The sequence below is a fragment of the Haliotis rufescens genome, unplaced genomic scaffold (assembly GCF_023055435.1).
Source record: "Haliotis rufescens isolate VD_foot unplaced genomic scaffold, xgHalRufe1.0.p SCAF_5, whole genome shotgun sequence".
Taxonomy (NCBI): domain Eukaryota; kingdom Metazoa; phylum Mollusca; class Gastropoda; order Lepetellida; family Haliotidae; genus Haliotis; species Haliotis rufescens.
Genome location: NW_025964223.1, coordinates 1,070,458 through 1,090,510, shown reverse-complemented (window position 1 = coordinate 1,090,510; position 20,053 = coordinate 1,070,458). Strand labels below are relative to the sequence as shown.

Here is a 20,053-nt window from a genome sequence, read left to right as displayed (position 1 = left end):
AAAAACTCAGAGCTCAACCAGAGTTTTAAAAATATAAAAATCACAAGAAACTTGGGCGAGCTTCTCTAATTATCAGGATCAGAAACTCAATTCCGTTGAAATATGTTCGTGTGACATTATTTACTAATGACCCACAGTAATTCAATTCAAAGTGAAAGCAGAGTCAATTATGACACAATCAGCAAGTGACGTCACATCGACCTCCATGAAGCCATTATGACTGTACACAGTCAACTCGTAAGGTGTAAGGTATTTATGGGTCAACTACTGCAAGAATTCATAGACTGTCTCATGTGCTGCACCCACCTGAGTCAGCCGTCTCCTCGTCCTCAAACCCCCCACTGCGCAGCGTGGAGGTCTTCAAGTCTTTCACCTCCATGTACTTCAGTAGACGGCGGAGTTTTATCTGAATAAAACAATCATCAGTAGACAACAGAGTTTTATCTAAATGAAACAATTATCAGGAGACGACAGAGTTTTATCTGAATAAAACAATCATCAGTAGACAACAGAGTTTTATCTAAATGAAACAATTATCAGGAGACGACAGAGTTTTATCTGAATGAAACAATTATCAGTAGACAGCAGAGTTTTATCTAAATGAAACAATCATCAGTAGACAACAGAGTTTTATCTAAATGAAACAATTATCAGGAGACGACAGAGTTTTATCTGAATAAAACAATCATCAGTAGACAACAGAGTTTTATCTAAATGAAACAATTATCAGGAGACGACAGAGTTTTATCTGAATGAAACAATTATCAGGAGACGACAGAGTTTTATCTGAATGAAACAATAATCAGGAGACGACAGAGTTTTATCTGAATGAAACAATCATCAGTAGATGGCAGAGTTTTATCTGAATGAAACAATTATCAGTAGACAGCAGAGTTTTACAGGAGAAAAAAATCAAAATTGTCAGTAGACGGCAGAGTTTTATCTGATTAAAGTTTTATCTGTGTAAAACAATTAACATTGTCAGTAGAGAGCAGAGTTTAATCTGAGTAAACAACCTTGACCTCAAGAGCTTAAAACTAGTTATGAATTTTGACCACTTTCCAACAGATGTTAAATTTGGGATTACAATTTCTTAGCAAAATACAAATTCTAGGACTGTTTTGGGTGGAGTCCATCCCGGGATTCAAACCCATACTCTCAGAGTAAGGCACCTCATTGTCAGCACACAAAGTCAGTGACTTCACCCACACAGTCAAGGAGGCTGGTCCAGCAACTGGTAGCATAGATCACATACTTTTAGTACCTCTCGGACCTTTGTTTTATTCTATTAGTTTCCAGATTAGACCGAATCATATTCAGGTGGGAGAAAGGGTGAGTGAGTGAGTTTGATTTTACGCCGCTTTTAGCAATATTCCAGCAATATCACGGCGGGGGACACCAGAAATGGGCTTCACACATTGTACCCATGTCGGGAATCGAACCCGGGTCTTCGGCGTAGGTGGGAGAAAGGCTGAATATAGAAACCTGTTCATCATATTTGTTTTGTTTGCTGTTTAACACCGCACTCAGCAATATTCCAGCTGTATGATGGCGGTCTGTAAATAATTGAGTCTTAACCAGACAATCCAGTGATTGACATCATAAGCATCAATCGCCCCAATTGGGATACGATGACATGCATAAACCAAGTCAGCGAGCCTGACCACCCGATCTCATTGTTGCCTCTTACGACAAGCATATTCGCCTTTGACGGCAAGCATGAATTGCTGAAGACCTATTCTACCTGGATCTTCATGGGGACAAGCATGGGTTGCTGAAGACCTATTCTACTCTGGATCTTCACGGGGGACAAGCATAGGTTGCTGAAGACCTATTCTACCATGGATCTTCACGGGGGACAAGCATGGGTTGCTGAAGACCTATTCTACCCTGGATCTTCATGGGGACAAGCATGGGTTGCTGAAGACCCTTTTCTACCCTGGATCTTCATGGGGACAAGCATGGGTTACTGAAGATCTTTTCTACCCCAGATCTTCACGGAGGACAAGCATGGGTTGCTGAAGATCTATTCTACCCTGGATCTTCACGGGGGACAAGTACGGTTTGCTGAAGATCTATTCTAACCGGATCTTCACGGAGGACAAGCATGGGTTGCTGAAGATCTTTTCTACCCCGGATCTTCATGGCTCGTGGCACTGACCTTGTCCTTGCGTAGCAGGAAGAGGAAGTCCTCCATGGCGATGAAGCGACTACTACGTGAAGCTGCAACATCGGACGCCTGCATCATCTACACAGGGAACAAGACAATCTGTCAGGCAATCATGGAAAGAGAATTGGAAAAGAAATCAGGATTCATATGAACCCTATTTTCTTATATTTGTTAATGGTACTAGTATTGATGCTATCATGTACCGATTTGTTAAATGTCAGGTGTGGGTCGTTACTTGTGTGAGAGGTTACAGGTGTGGACTGGTTACAGGTGAGAAGTTACAGGTGTGGACAGGTTACAGGTGAGGAGAATTTACAGGTGTAGACAGGTTACAGGTGTAGACAGGTTACATGAGTGGACAGATTACAGATGTGGACAGGTTACAGGTGAGAAGTTACAGGTGTGGACAGGTTACAGGAGTGGACAGATTACAGGTGTGGACAGGTTACAGGTGAGGAGAAGTTACAGGTGTAGACAGGTTACATGAGTGGAAAGGCTACAGGTGTGGACAGGTTATAGGAGTGAACAGGTGTCAAGGTACTAGTATCGAGTTACAGGTGTCAAGTTACTGGTGACAAGTTACAGCTGTGAGGTTACAGCTGTGAGGTTATAGGTGACAAGTTACAGCTGTGAGGTTACAGGTGTCAGATTACAGCTGTGAGGTTACAGGTGTTAGGTTACAGCTGTGAGGTTACGGGTGTCAAGTTACAGCTGTGAGGTTACAGGTGTCAGGCTACAGGTGTTAGGTTACAGGTGTTAGGTTACAGCTGTGAGGTTACGGGTGTCAAGTTACAGCTGTGAGGTTACAAGTGTCAGGCTACAGGTGTCAGGTTACAGCTGTGAGGTTACAGGTGTCAGGCTACAGCTGTGAGGTTACTGGTGTTAGGTTAAAGGTGACAAGTTACAGCTGTGAGGTTACAGGTGTTAGGTTACAGCTGTGAGGTTACAGGTGTCAGGCTACAGGTGTCAGGTCACAGCTGTGAGGTTACAGGTGTCAGGCTACAGCTGTGAGGTTACTGGTGTTAGGTTAAAGGTGACAAGTTACAGCTGTGAGGTTACTGGTGTCAAGTTACAGCTGTGAGGTTACTGGTGTCAAGTTACAGCTGTGAGGTTACTGGTGACAAGTTACAGCTGTGAGGTTACTGGTGTCAAGTTACAGCTGTGAGGTTACAGGTGTTAGGTTACAGCTGTGAGGTTACAGGTGTCAAGTTACAGCTGTGATGTTACTGGTGTTAGGTTACAGGTGTTAGGTTACAGCTGTGAGGTTACTGGTGTCAAGTTACAGCTGTGAGGTTACAGGTGTTAGGTTACAGGTGTTAGGTTACAGCTGTGAGGTTACTGGTGTCAAGTTACAGCTGTGAGGTTACTGGTGTCAAGTTACAGCTGTGAGGTTACTGGTGTCAAGTTACAGCTGTGAGGTTACTGGTGTCAAGTTACAGCTGTGAGGTTACTGGTGTTAGGTTACAGGTGTTAGGTTACAGGTGTTAGGTTACTGGTGTCAAGTTACAGCTGTGAGGTTACTGGTGTTAAGTTACAGCTGTGAGGTTACTGGTGTCAAGTTGCAGCTGTGAGGTTACTGGTGTTAGGTTAAAGGTGCAAGAGGTGAAGACTGAGAGAGTTCAAGATCTGAAAAACATTCCTAGGGTGCAGGAAATGTTACAGTTAGTTGGTGTTTCAAACATTAGTTTATTGATGTAAGTATTCACGACATCACTTCATCACATCTGCCTTCTCCCTTTTTTGTCGTTCCTATCTCGTTTCCCTGTTACAGGTGAAACACTGGATTTGCATCTTTTTATGCAGCTCAAGCATTACCTGCACAAACTAACTGAGACATTACACACTGAGTATCCGGTTATCAGAGTGTCAGCTGGAATCCAGCCATCTCATGGCCATCTCGTGGCGGCATGTGGTCCTGAGCACAGTGCACAGGTCATAATCAGGTGAAGTTAAGGTGAGGTGAGGTGAAATTGGGTTTAATGTCGCGTCCAAGATTACAGCACTTATATAGCAACGTGCATGCACGTGTGTGTGTGTGTGGCTGCTTGTACTAGTCCGGACTGATGCCGATTTATAGTGCTAGCCCACTGAGATACCATGCCGCAGTTTAACATGAATACCCCACTCAGACACAGTATACTGACTCCGAGCCGACCAGTCCTTATTTTAGCCCTTTAATGCCGAGCGCCAGACAGGGTAACAACAAGTACCATCTTTAAACGTCTTTTGGTATGACGCGGCCAGGGATTTAGCCCCGGACCTTCCGCTCTCTGGGCGGACGCTCTACCACTAGACCACGGAGGCAGTAGGTGAAGTTAAGCAATGATGGTCGCGGAGAGTCCTTGGATGGGCGACCACGTTCAGCAGCTTGACTCCTGAGAGTTTCTAGGGCTCCGGTCCTGCCCAAAACTGAAGCACATGTAGCACATGTGGCCTCTCCTTGGACAAGTGACTTTGTTCAAAACATGCTTCTGTTCACCCAGCAGTAAATGGGTACCCAGTAGGATGAGATGGCAATGTGGTTGTTAACCTTCCAGCACCTCAGGGGCAGCTTGGGATGTATACTCCCGAGGGAGCTGAGAATGATGGTTTAGTGCATACTGATCCATTGACCGGGGCAATAATAGTGTAGTGCTTTGAGCATGATGTGGTGTGGATATTGGCCAACATAAGTTGACCTATTATTATTATTATTAAACAAACAAGTCTGGCCCAGAAAAATCAAAGATTAATATCATGAGCAACGTCCCTAACCACGGGTGTACGAAGACACACAATCAACCAAGTCACAAAGTCTGACGAACAAAGCATCAAGCATCAGTTACCAAGAATCCCCGATGTATATTCAATTTTAATATAACACACCCTCCTCCTTTGATTGCACCTTACATGACTTGGCCAATGGTGTCCCCCATGACACACAGCTTCTGCAGTGCCTTCAACACCAAGCACTTAGCACAGGACCACACTATGACAAGTGACACGTCATTGCACAAAGCGATCGTAGAGCTAAGATTGCTTTGTGGAACCGGGCCCTGGGCCTGGAACCAACTTCAGACTGGACATTGCGTGGTGTAAAGCAGGATACTATTTGAATCTTTTAAGATATGTTCCATAAAAATCCAGTTGGTAATTATCACGGATGTGAAATCTCCGCTAAAACGCGGAAAATCGCGTTTTTTAAAACAGTAGTCCTCAGAAAAAATCATCTTCCGCGTAAAAAAATAATCAAAGATTATAAACAACACTCCGAAAAATATTATTGAAAACCGGACAACCGTCGCAGATTGTCCTGTTTTTGATCAGAGCTTTCAGCATCATAGTGAGTGAGTGAGTTGGGTTTAATGCCACTTTTAACAATACTCCAGTTATATCACGTCGTGTCAGCTTAATGTGGGAGGAAAGCCCGAAGTGATGCAGGTCTGAGACGTTTACAACTTCGGTGAAACCCACGAGCACGGGTATGGTGCTGACAAACCTAGAAACACAAGTATTTGTCACAGAAGTGACGAAATGTCCCCCGCCTGTATATACACCAAAATACCAAATATGAAGACAATCCAGCGATTAGTTCTTGAGATATCGCGGCAACACAGTTTTCCAACTCCAAAAGCAGTTTTGCCTTCTGTGACCTTGAAAATAGGGTCAAGGTCACCAAAACTGACTGGTGTCTGCGGTGTCTGTATATACACCATACTTCCAAATATTAAGACAATCCTGCGATTAGTTCTTGAGATATCGCGGCAACACCGTTTTCCAACTCCAAAAGCAGATTTACCTGCTGTGACCTTGAAAATGGGCTCAAGGTCACCAAAACCGACTGGTGGCTGCGGAGTCCGTATATACACCCTAGTACCAAATAGGAAGACAATCCAGAGATTAGTTCTTGAGATATCGCGGCAACACCGTTTTCCAACTCCAAAAGCAGATATGCCTGCTGTGACCTTGAAAATGGGGTCAAGGTCACCAAAACCGACTGGTGTCTGCGGAGTCTGTATATACACCATAGTTCCAAATATGAAGACAATCCAGTGTTTAGTTCTTGAGATATCGCGGCAACAAACAGGTGGGACGTACGGACGGACGTACGTACGGACGGACGGTCGTGAATACTATATCCCCCGCTTCGCGCTTTCGCGCAGCGGGGGACAATAATCGGGGCGAACCGGGATTCGAACCCACAATCCTAGGTTTCTGGCGTGCCCAAGGGACGCAACTCTGCACAACGAATCGCAGCGTCTTAGACGACTGGGCCACCCGTGCCCCCTTCAGCATCATAGGTTTTCGGACATCATACATTTTCTATCACGAATACTTGCACTATATCGTGGGGGTGGCGTCACACAGAAATTGTAAATACTCCGATGATGGCTTGTTTTTAAGATAAAGTTGTCTTTTAGCCTATAAGTGAATTAGATGTTTTACAGTTGTTCATGTGATGAGTGAGAAAACTATGAATGTTTCTTCAGCGTCCGAAAACCCATAACACAGGGATATATGTTGTATTAATGTCTTATGTTTGCAATGGAGTTTTGTTTTTTTCAACAAAAGGTAAGTAAGTAGCCGACAAGGTAAGTTTTTTTCAATATGCTTCGACATGGGGAAAGATTCAGACATTGCATGTTTGTGACAGTTGTCCTTGTGTCTTGGGGATGGGATGGGGGGGTTGAAGTTTATGGAGTATTGCTCCGAGACCCGGCGGGTAGCTGGGTGTGCGGAAGCTATGACCGATTTTTTTAAAGTAAGTACTGATTTAACTTCGAAATTTTACTGCATCCGCCATCTTTGTTTATTTGCCATAGACTTATTAATTTCTTGGTTTGAATGTTGTCCAAACTGCACGAAATTGCTTAAAATGCAATCAAATGTTTAAAAAAACTAGACTTTTCCTCTTTTTTCGGGAAAACCTGCTCACATCCCTGAATTATAATAATGGTGTTTTGTGACATCTGAGGTCACATGATATTTAAGGTCTTCCAGCCTTTGGCAATTGCTTAATGACCTCCTGTTATTGCCAATATACTCAGCTACTCACCAGTGAAGCCATCTGAGCATGTACGATTTCTTCAACAAGGACAGCCGTGTCATGCAGTGGTCGTCGACAGTCGCCAAACCCATGCCTAGAAAAGAAAGGAAAAAAACTGTCACAAACATCACACTCACATGTTCACTCAAATTCTGCTAGAAGCTACATAACGCAGTGTTGGGAAGTTGGACGAGGAAAATATGATATCCATGGCTTTGCAAACCTCAACCTGTCAAGGTACTGCAAATATTTGATCATATATATCACCGCAGCATTTGATCAAATAAGTCTTAGCAGCCCACATTTGCTCATTCACGTCCTAAACAGCCAATATTTGATTATTCATGTCCCAAACAGTCAATATTTGTTCATTCATGTCCCATTTAGTCAATATTGGATCATTCATGAGACAACCAGCCAATATTTGTTCATTCATGTCCCATATAGCCAAAATTGGATCATTCATGAGATAACCTGCCAATATTTGATCATTTATGTCCCATCTAGCCAATATTTGATTATTCGTGCCCCAACCAGCCAATATTTGATCATTCATGTCCCATCTAGCCAATATTTGACTATTCATGCCCTTACCAGCCAATATTTGATCATTCATGTCCCATTTAGCCAATATTGGATCATTCATGAGACAACCTGCCAATATTTGATCATTTATGTCCCATCTAGCCAATATTTGATCGTTCACATCCCATCTAGCCGATATTTGATCGTTCATGTCCCAAACAGTCAATATTTGATAATTCATGCCACAACCCACCAATATTTGATCATTCACATCCCATCTAGCCGATATTTGATCATTCATGTCCCAAACAGTCAATATTTGATAATTCATGCCACAACCCACCAATATTTGATCATTCACATCCCATCTAGCCGATATTTGATCATTCATGTCCCATCTAGCCGGTATTTGATCATTCACATCCCATCTAGCCGATATTTGATCATTCATGTCTCAAACAGCCAATATTTGAATATTCATGTCCCAAACAGCCAATATTTGCTTATTCTGGTCCCACCTAGCCAATATTTGATCATTCATGCCACAACCTGCCATTATTTGATCATTCATTTCCCAATGAGCCAATATTTGATCATACATGTCTCACACAGCTCATTTTTTATCATCATGTCCCAACCTGCCAATATTTGATCATTCACGTCCCAATGAGCCAATATTTGATCACACATGTCTCACGCAGCTCATATTTGATCATTCATGTCCCACCCAGAAAATATTTGTTCAAATATGCCCGAACAAGCCAATATTTGATCATTCACGTCCCAAGCAGCCAATATATGATCAGGCATGTCCCAACCAACCAATAGCTGATCAAATATGGCTCAACCAGCCAATATTTGATCAATCATGTCCAGTCAGTCAATATTTGATTATTCACGTCGCAAACAACTAATATTTGAACAGGCATGTCCCAGCTAGCCAATATTTGATCATTCACATCCCAAACAGCCAATATATGATCAGGCATGTCCCAACCAACCAATAGCTGATCAAATATGGCTCAACAAGCCAATATTTGATCAATCATGTCCAGTCAGTCAATATTTGATTATTCACGTCGCAAACAACTAATATTTGAACAGGCATGTCCCAACTAGCCAATATTTGATCATTCACATCCCAAACAGCCAATATTTGATCAGACAGGTCCAGCCAGTCAATATTTGATCATATATGTGCCAACCCGACACTGTTTAATCCAGTATGTCAAGATGAGACTCCCTATCTCGCCCTGACACTGAGTGCCAGCTGGTCACTGCAGCATGGTATGTCACACTGTCAATGACCCAGTGATCCAGCAGCTCCAGCAACGACACACAGCACCGGCGACACACAGCACCAGCTACACCCACCTCCTGCTCTGCTCTACTGACCTGGCTGTGAGAGGAGTGGGTGGCCATGTGCCAGGAATACTACAGCCATCTCTCCAGGGTCTCCACTGCTGGCTCCGCATTACTTCCATTTATAGGCACAGTAACTTACGCCACCAGGCTGATTCTCTCAAGACCGTTCTACATTGTACACAATCTGTGTCTGCCCACACCCCAACGCTCCAGTATTCCTGAATCACTTCTCCACATGACACTATACAGGTCTTGTACAAAGGTGCTGTATCACACTTTGGTCTGTGTCTTTGAAATTGATGATGAATTTGATCATTTTTGTACACTATGAGTGAGTTGGTTGGTTAGTTTGTTGTTTAACGCGGCACTCAGCAATATTCCAGCTATATGACGACGCTCTGTACCTAATCTATTCTGGACCAGACAATCAAGTGATTGATATTATGAGCATTGATCCATGCAATTGGGATCGATGACATGCATCAACCAAGTCAGTGAGCCTGACCACCCGATCCCGTTAGTCACCTCTTATGACATTTGATCGCTTTTTATGGCAAGCATGGGTTGCTGAACACCTATTCTACCCTGGATCTTCACAGGGCAAATCTTCACCGCAGATCTTCTTGTAGTTTGTCTGTTCGTTCGTCAGTTGTTTAACGCCGCACTCAGCAATTTCCCAGCTATATGACGGCGGTCTGTAAATAATCTTGTCTAGACCAGACAATCCAGTGATTGACATCATGAACATCAATCCATGCAATTGGGATCGATGACATGCATCAACCAAGTCAGCGAGTCAGCAAGCATTTGCTGCCATGCTGAGGCATAGGAGCTTTTATAAAAGGCAATGATATATAAGTTATGTGTTTGGAGGGACTTGCAAATGAAACCTGGAGTTGTTTGAGATCAAAGATTTTCCATTCAAAATAGCGAAAGGTACCAGTAAACCTGATGAGCAATGCATATGCCAAGTTTAATTGAAAATGTTGAAAGGTTTTCAAGTTATGGCTCGGAAACTAAGTTGCAAATGTTTTATGGGAATGTAAAACATATAATATGGAAAACATTTAAAATAACAAAAGGCACCAGTTCAGCTGATGAGCAGTGCATATGCAAAGTTTCATTGTAATATGTTCAACAGTTTTCAAGTTATGGCCCAGAAACAAACCCTGGCCCGGAAATGAACCCTACCCTCCTTTGAAAATAAGCTGAAAATCTTTCCATGGAAATGTAAAATATATAATATGGAAAACATTTAAAATAGCAAAAGGCACAAGTTCAGCTGATGAGCAATGCATATGCCAAGTTTCACTGAAAACTATTGAACCTCTTATTGACTCAGATACAGATACTAGGGCTGGGACGAGTCCAGATTTACTACCCGGGTACACCCCACACACACACCCCCCCCACCCCTATTACCCGACTCTACCTGGGTACCCGCTGTCAGTCTCTAGAGGTAGGTACAAACTGTCCGATTGGGTAAAGTTTGACCGTAGTTCTGATGTGTTTAGATACATGTATTAAAGGATCTGGAGTATACACTGAAGTTGACTGAAGTTTTATTTTCATTCAAACATAAAAAAGTCAGAAGGAATGGGCGCAGTAGGAAGAAGTAGTCAGGAAGAACTGTGAACATTAGTGACTTGTAGTTTAAACATAGAGTTTAAGATACTTTTTGTCATTAAACAATATATCACGTAACTAACCACGGCTCCGTGTAGTCCTGTGGGTACCCGGGTCCTACTCAGTACCCACCCGACACGAGTACCCGAGTTACCCGTCCCAGCCCTAACAGATACCTCTTATTTAACCTTGCGCTAAAGTGCTCAGCTCCAAATTAAAAGAGGTATCTACTCTACAGCGGGACCATGTCAAATTTCAAAACACATTCGGTTTATCTCCTGATTCACACACCCTAGTTGGTGTAAATCTGGTGCACTATGATTCACCTGTTGGCAGTTCAGGGTCACGAAACATTTTCTTCAACAATCATAACAAATTTAATTCCATCAATATCACAATAATAAGATTAAAGTAAAGATTAAGTGCTATGTGACATTTCCAAGCCTGGAGAAGCCTTGTGACCACTCGCCCACATCACAAAACAGCCCTGTGCCCTTCCACATGGTTTATACACTTTAAATAAAACCATTTACACATTATCAAAAACCTCCATGCCAAAGAAACATGGCTGTTTTATAACCTAAGTACAATAAGACTGTTATTCCTCATTCCCTCTCCCTATCAGCCTGTTATTCCCTCTCCCTATCAGCCTGTTATTCCCTCTTCCTATCAGCCTGTTATTCCCTCTCCCTATCAGCCTGTTATTCCCTCTCCCTATCAGCCTGTTATTCCCTCTTCCTATCAGCCTGTTATTCCCTATTCCCTCTTAACCTTTTATTCCCTATTCCCACCCCTATCAGCCTTTTATTCCCTATTCCCTCTCCCTATCAGCCTGTTATTCCTCATTCCCTCTTAGCCTTTTATTCCCTATTCCCTCTCCCTATCAGCCTTTTATTCCCTATTCCCTCTCCCTATCAGCCTGTTATTCCCTATTCCCTCTTAGCCTGAAATACCCTAGTCCCTCTCCCTATCAGCCTGTTATTCCCTATTCCCTCTTAGCCTGTTATTCCCTATTCCCTCTTAGCCTGTTATTCCCTATTCCCTCTCCCTATCAGCCTGTTATTCCCTATTCCCTCTTAGCCTGAAATACCCTAGTCCCTCTCCCTATCAGCCTGTTATTCCCTATTCCCTCTTAGCCTGTTATTCTCTATTCCCTCTTAGCCTGTTATTCCCTATTCCCTCTTAGCCTGTTATTCCCTAGTCCCTCTCCCAGTCAGCCTGCTACATCGATAGGTCATAGTGACACACAAGTATTAGATTACACAACACATCTCAACTTGTCCACGGCCCTGACACTCTGATACCTCTGATCTGTGCTGCCATGAAATAGATCCATTTTATTTAATTATGATACATTTTTTAAGTAATCAAGATTAAATATTAAAGAAGAATTTTCAAACAAATTTAATTTGTTAAAGTCATCATGTAACTGTTGTATCTAATGCCTGTTTAAAACTCCACACTAAACATGGACAACAGAAAACAACATGGGTCACACTAAACATGGACAACAGAAAACAACAAGGGCTACACTAAACATGGATAACAGAAAACAACAAGGGGTACACTGAACATGGATAACAGAAAACAACAAGGGCTACACTAAACATGGACAACAGAAAACAACATGGGTCACACTAAACATGGACAACAGAAAACAACAAGGGGTACACTAAACATGGATAACAGAAAACAATTAGGGTTTGTTGAAACGTAAACATGACAATTCATGTGAAATAAGTATATATTTTTAAAATCAATTAAAACATTAATATTCACTGGCTTGGAACATCAGTAAGAAGCTGCCACATGTTTTTGAAGATCATTGACAGGTCCAAATCTCTAAAACAGGGGTAGTTACTCTTCCCTTCCCTGAGTCAGAAGGTCCTTGTAAGATACTAGGTGAATGTGTGCCACCATACCATCAAACAACAGACAATTAGTATGATGCTCTTGATTAACAAATAGATGGCTCTCATGTTACTTTTATCGCTCTAAGTTCATTGAATTTTTCAAAAAGTCCTTGATCACGATGGATCTTTAACATGTTCAATGCCCATAATTCCTCTTAATGTTACAAGTCACAGATCCAGGTCATACTGTACCAACCTGCTCCACTTATGAACTAATGGTAAGTATTGAAGCTTACAAAAAGCCAGCTAGGCTGGGGCACGGTTGCAGCAGCAACAGCAGCAACAGCATTGCTTCGTTACAACAACGCTGAGCCGGCTAGCGGCATGAGACGATCAGCGCGCCTCTTCTCCTGATGTCAGCTCAGGCCTTCATATACATATAATTATACACACATCCACACACAGCCCTCCACATCTGTCACATCAGCACATTACCTCCTGCACAATTAATCACATGCAGAGAGACACGTCTGCATGCATGTGCATGCACACAGTGTAATGCATGTGCATGTAGGCCTGCATGCAGCATCACCGCCTGCTGTCGACACACACAAGGTGAGTTGCATGTTTGATCACCATCACCTTGTATGGAGGTTGAGCTTATATGGATGATATTACCATTATTTGGTCTTCCTTCTAAAGGCATTGATACTGAGAGAGGCCAACTATGGGAATTAGAAAACTTTACAACTAAAGTCCTTCCCTTTATTGAACGGGTAGAAGGCCTTGTGTGAAATTATATTGAGAAATGGTCCCACAATCTTACCGTAATGTATTTTCTTCTTGGAACTCTCTCACTGTATCTAATAATAGTTTTGTTACTCACATAACTAAGATAAGTGGTTGTGTTACTACATCTAATATAAGTAGTTGTGTTACTATATCTATAAGTAGTTGTGTTACTACATCTAATATAAGTAGTTGTGTTTTTATATCTAATATAAGTAGTTGTGTTACTACATCTAATATAAGTATCTAATATAAGTATTTGATTTACTACATCTAATATAAGTAGTTGTGTTACTACATCTAATATAAGTAGTTGTGTTACTACTAATGCTGATGCGGCGTTAAGCAATATTCACTCACTCACTCACATCTATATAAATAGGCATGTTAGTATATCTATAAGTGGGCGTGTTAGTATATCTATAAGTTGGCATGTTAGGATAACTATAACAAGTTGTGTTGGTATATCTATAAGGAGTTGTGTTACTATATATATATATAAGTAGTTGTGTTGCTATATCTACAGACAGTTGCGTTACTATAACTTTATATAGTTATTATATTTATGATAATTAGTTGTGTCACAATAATCTATCGGCAGTTTTGTCACTTTATCCATACTATACAAATAGGGTTCAAGTTGATTAGAATAACTTGGCTTTCATCCAAACAGCAGCAGCAGCATCAACATCAAACAGCATGATCAACATCAATTAACATCAACATTATCAAATAACATCCCATTAAGAATAAACATCATTCAGTCATGCATTCATCCTACAACTGCAGATATTTTGAAACAAACTTTTACAACAAAGTTCACTCACATACTTCATCTTTGATGTGATCTAGTTGTCTGTTTTTATTCACTAAGGCCGCATTTATCATTACTTTAATCAAGAAACGCAAATTAAATCTTTCAAATAAAGGCTCCGTTCATCTGTCATTCATTTAATTTCACAAACTTTGCAAATAATGTGCACATATAACGCTAATCACATGACACGTCACTGATTGTATTTTCTTCATTACAAACACCAGGATCCACTAACAATAATCCCAATCTAACAAATACAAATATTTACTGATCAAATGTGTAACATCATTAGTTTTTTGGCGTTGCTTTCGGACGACTTCAAGTCTTTGATGTTGGTAAACATGTCGACGGTGGTATACGGGAACGCTGTGATGTGCAGCCACAAATGGGAAGTCATTATTTAAACTCCATAAATACCACAGTCACACTTCACACTGTCTCATCAACTATCACATCACTCAAAACAGCCATCATCAAGCCATAATTTCCCAAAGGTTAGCATCTCATTTGTAAGAAACAAATTTGCTTATTTGAAACCCTTCCTAAACAATGACAGACAGCAGCCATTGCCAACCGGGAGCCAATATACCTTCACTGTAAATGGAAGTCCCGCAATACAGCCACCTCGTATTGAGAATAAGATAACGGCATATTTAAGGATGGATGTTATTATTGTTTACAACCACTGTGGCGGATGTAATAACTTCTAGGCAGGTAATAACACTAGTCAATAAACCACTCTTCAATCAGTGCCGTCATGGCGCCATTGGTCATATGCTTGTCCTTGAGTGCTTCATTCAAAAGGCCAGACAATGGCAGAGGTTCAACAAACCATATTGGTGACACTGGTTATATGTTTGATTGTATGTTTGATTGTATGTTTGATTGTATGTTTGTGTTATTGGAGCTGATTTGACAAACATTTTTTGTTCCTTTGAGTGACAAAAGAAGATCTGTAAAATGTGGGAAATAGTCTTTTATATACAGTAAACTACGTTTATAACGAACACGCTTATAACAAACTGACGGATATCACAAACTTAGTTTTTTTGTCCCGACTATTTGCTGTAGTCATGCTGTATATATGCTTATAACAAACTACGGCTATAATGAACTAAAATTAGTGGTCCCTTTGAGTTTATAAAAAGAGACTTTCGTAGGGACCAGTTTAAAAGTCTGATGTCGGATAAAAATTTAATTCTTTAATTTTTAGACATGTCCCCTCTACCAATGTCTTAATTCTGAAAATGTTGAATTTTTGAGTCTAGTGGCCTCTTATGTCACACGTTCGCGTGTTTTACCCTGTTTTTTGGAACATTTATTGAATGAAGTTTATTTACCAGGTGTTGACAATTAATTGTTAGATAGGGATTACTAAACAGTTGACGGATGACAAAGTAGACACAATATATGGATAACGACTTCTTTAATTACTGTAAAGGCGACATTTTGGTATAGATCCTTATACCGTTGTCAAGCAAGGCTGTATACCAAAACATCGTCTTTACAGTACCAGTAATAAAAGAAGCTGTTATCAATAAATTGTGTCTGCTTTGTTGACAATCACTTGTAGGGTTTTCAAATCTGCCAGTAAATAATACGAACTGCACCAGAAGGAGTATTGCTGGTTATTATAAAAGCCTACCTTGTGGTAGGGGTGTCACGATAGTTCGAAATAACAATATATTACCATTGGTGAGACTTAAAGTCAATAAATCGATTGTTAAATCAGTTTCCGATCAATAGTATCGATTTCAGTTAGGAATATCGATAGTTTCGATTGTATTTACCTTATGCGATTGAGTCACCGAAACAAGCTCGCGAAGCTGCTGAGTGAGGATTAGAGTTAACTGCCCTTGGTGCTTAGCAACCAGTCTTCCTTAAAGTAAAATGGCAGAGGGTGACAGTCAAGTGGAGTTTGTGACAAACTTGGGTGGAAAAATCAAGTTTCTCTTTCTTAGATTATCAGGGTAAAGAAAAAACAAATCAGTCATATCTCAAACTTTACTTTTTATTTGGTGTTATGGTTATCACATTCAAAGGAAACTTCAATTCTAAGGTTTAATTCAACACTAAAATCCATCAATATTTACTGCAATAGTTGCTTGCAATATCAATAGTTATCGCAATAGTTTCTTTCAATATCTATAGTTATAGGCTTTAGCAACTTATAGCAATAGTGATTATCAGTCACCCCTACCTCATGGAAAGACTGGATGTATTTAATGACAACTCCTAACAGCATAGGAACGACAATAGGATCAGTTTAGTTCAGTTACTATATAAACATTGTGAAATCAGCTACCCAGTTGATTTTGTCAGATGGAAAACTTGCAAGACCATACCCCTGGCAATTCAGATTTTATCCGACATAGAACTTTTGAACTGGTCCTTTACAAAAGTAGACTTCTAGTTGAAATATGTCCTTCTAAAGCTGTTCTTCAGGACAAGTTTATGGAATAATGATAAATTGTATTGGAACTTTAAAAAGAATAGTTTCAATACTTGACATTATGATTTCTCCTCAGTCCAGTTCAAACAAAGATATGTCTTTCAGAAAATGAGAAAACTGAGCGGATCAATACGTGGTTGGCACAACACCGATGATTCCGCAAAGTCAAGTAAAAGCAGTTAAAGCACTCCATCAGTATCCCCCAAACTTTCTTTTCTTTTTCAAAGATTTATTAAAATATAGATGTGATTTTTACTTATTTTATTTTATTTATTTCATTAATTTGTTATGTATTTATACTAAAAGATGAGACCATTTCTGTTATCGTTTTATCTAAGAACACGTTAGCCTTTCCTACTTCACGAGTCCATTCACTCAATGGCAACTGGGACAGTTCACCTCGACTACCAGGATTTATTTTAACTGGAAATCTGGCATTTTCAACAACAAACACATGCTTTTTGGGTCACTTAAAATTTTGCCAAATATAGGCAAAAACTACTTTCAGTTTTAATTCTTTGAAATTTGAACTGGAATCTCCTATGTCCACAGTACTTATGAAAATTATCAACTTATTACACAACTAAATTGTAAAGGACCAGAAAATTAAAAAAAGTTACAAATAAATTGCTAAGGAAATATTAACTTATCCCCAAGACAAAACCACAAGATGAAAAAAGTATCCGATTTCTTGATTAACTGAGGTACCGTATTCGACGCAATAAGTGCCCAGTGCACTCTCAAAATTAGAAATTGGGGGCTCTTATTAGAATATAATTTTGGTCGGGGAAAAAAACAGTTGAAAGATTTTAAATTTCGTGGTTTGTGCTGAAAGCCTGAAATGATACAAAAGAAAAGTCTGTGCGTATTATACCCGACAGATATATTTTCCAGAATTTAATTGCCCATAATTAAGGGTGCATATAACACACATGTGCGTATTATACACAAATAAATAAATCTTGTGTATATTGATCAATCGGAAGGGGTGCTAATTGGGATTGTTCACAAGCCAATATATTAGCAAATATTGCCGTGGGCGCTTATTAGAGCGGAGCGCTTATTACGTCTAATACTGTATTACATTCAAGCCAACAGGTCCAACTTCCATATATGGCAAGGACTACTTTGAGAAAGGGTGAACACGAACTATCTGATTGCCTGTGAAGGCTCTGTGTAGGTGGCTACTATAGATCACACCAACACACATAGGAATACGTGACAAAACCAGGCAATCCAATTGTTGTCCATGTAATAGTGTAAACCAAATGTCAGCGTGTCATTACTGAGAGTAACGTTTTATGTTCCAGCAACAATAAATACATCTGCCACAATTTCAACGAGTTATGGGTTTATATGTTATTTTTGTTATTTGCGTTGAAATGCAAAAGAAATGACATTTGTGATCTGTTTGAAACCTATCATTTTTTCATGTTGTGATCACATTTACAACTGCTTGCATTATTCTGACATTTAATGTGAAACTAGGGTTGAGAACTTTAGGCAATACTCACTATTCCCTAACACATGACATTCTAAATATAATCCTGCAGTCTGGTGTCAGGTCAGTTTTCCAACATTTAGGATATAATAAAACCATGAGAAAGGTGTTCTTGTGTTAGCAACTTATGTCTCAACAGTCAAGATACAATACAATCAGTATGTAGGGGCTCTTGATTAAATGAGCTTTGGAGTGAGTGAGTGAGTTAATTCTTGATCTAGTTCTTTAGTCGTTGAGTGAGTTCTTGAGTGAGTGAGTTAATTCTTGATCTAGTTCCTTAGTCGTTGAGTGAGATTTTGAGTGAGTGAATTCTTGAGCGAGTTCTTTTGTCATTAAGTGAGTGAGAGTGAGAGTGATTTTTTTATCAATTTTTTTGTCATTAAGTGAGTTCTTGAGTTCTTGAGTGAATTCTTGAGCGCGTTCTTGTCATTAAAAGAGTTCTTGAGTGAATTCTTGATCAAGTTCTTTTGTCATTATGGGAGATCTTGAGTTCTTGAGTGAATTCTAGAGCAAGTTCTTCAGTCATCAAGTGAGTTCTTGAGTGTGTGAGTGAATTCTTGTACAAGTTCTTTAGTCCTTAAGAGAGTGAGTGAGTGAGTGAGGTTTTACGCCGCTTTTAGCAATATTCCAGCAATATCACAGCGGGGGACACCAGAAATGGGCTTCACACATTGTACCCATGTTGGGAATCGAACCCGGGTCTTCGGCGTGACAAGCTAACGCTTTAACCACTAGCCTACCCCACCGCCCCTTTAGTCCTTAAGAGAGTTCTTGTGTGAATTCTTGAGTTCTTGAGTGAGTGAGTGAGAATCATGACAAGAACGAGGCAATGCCTCCAGCAGATTTTCAAGGAGACTTTAGTTAAGTTGTTTTGGGTGGGCTTGACCTCTGGGTCACATGACAAATTATCATAGTTGACCAATCAGAATATTGGCGGGACTGTCCCTTGCCATGTGTTTGCCGCTAGTGCTACATCATCCCAACTTCCACACCACTTAATTCCAGTCATCTACGAATCATATCTGTGTTACACGATCTGTGCAGCTGCAGATGAAACTACAGTGGCGGATATAATACTCCCTCATACTCCCTTGATTGCAGAAGAAAAGGGCAGGTCACACAGCTAATACAACCACATCAGTGTTTCTGCCTTTCTAAAAGCTATTTTGGTTGATAATAGTGTAAATGAGCAGGAAAATCAGCTAAATAGGCAGTCCAACATGGGACAATGTCAAGGTAACCTGTAGCAGGAACATACAGCTTTGAAGGAGACATACATGGCCACTAATGAACCACCGTTTCCAGACCACTGCCTGGAGTCACAATGACTTCAAACAGACAAGACCCAGCCATTAGTTCCAAACCACTGCCTGGAATCACAATGGTTTCAAACAGACGAGACCCACCCATTAGTTCCAGATCTCTGTCTGGAGTCAGTCTTCTACCTGTGTCACAGTGACCTCAAGCAGACAAGACCCACCGCTTAGTTCCAGATCTCTGTCTGGAGTCATTCCTCTATCTGTGTCACAGTGACCTCAAACAGACAAGACCCACCCATTAGTTCCAGATCTCTGTCTGGAGTCAGTCCTCTATCTGTGTCAGTGACCTCAAACAGACAAGACCCACCCATTAGTTCCAGATCTCTGTCTGGAGTCAGCCTTCTATTTGTGTCAAAGTGACCTAAAGCAGACAAGACCCACCGCTTAGTTCCAGACCACTGCCTGAAGCATGTCCTCTATCTGTGTCACAGTGACCTCAAGCAGACAAGACCCACCCATTAGTTCCAGACCACTGCCTGGAGCAAGTCCTCAATCTGTGTCACAGTGACCTCAAGTAGACAAGACCCACCCATTAGTTCCAGATCTCTGTCTGGAGCCACAGTGACCTAAAGTAGACAAGACCCACCCATTAGTTCCAGATCGCTGTCTG

At 40.7% G+C, this 20,053-nt stretch overlaps 1 protein-coding gene across 5 annotated transcripts in view; it reads right to left on the bottom strand.

Annotated features, from left to right (window-relative positions):
- The window catches only part of LOC124111836 (transcription initiation protein SPT3 homolog), a 96,160-nt gene that overhangs the window by 12,755 nt on the left and 63,352 nt on the right, over positions 1-20,053 (bottom strand). For 4 of the 5 annotated variants that reach the window (XM_048384201.1, XM_048384200.1, XM_048384202.1 and 1 more), the window contains 3 exons: positions 7,206-7,290; positions 2,162-2,248; positions 307-406 (listed from right to left, as the gene is read on the bottom strand). In XM_048384201.1, coding sequence (XP_048240158.1) covers positions 307-406; positions 2,162-2,248; positions 7,206-7,290 — 272 coding nt within the window. Of the gene's footprint in view, positions 1-306; positions 407-2,161; positions 2,249-7,205; positions 7,291-12,861; positions 12,930-20,053 lie in introns of those variants that run through there. The other variant, XM_046471689.2, reaches the window with a different exon arrangement.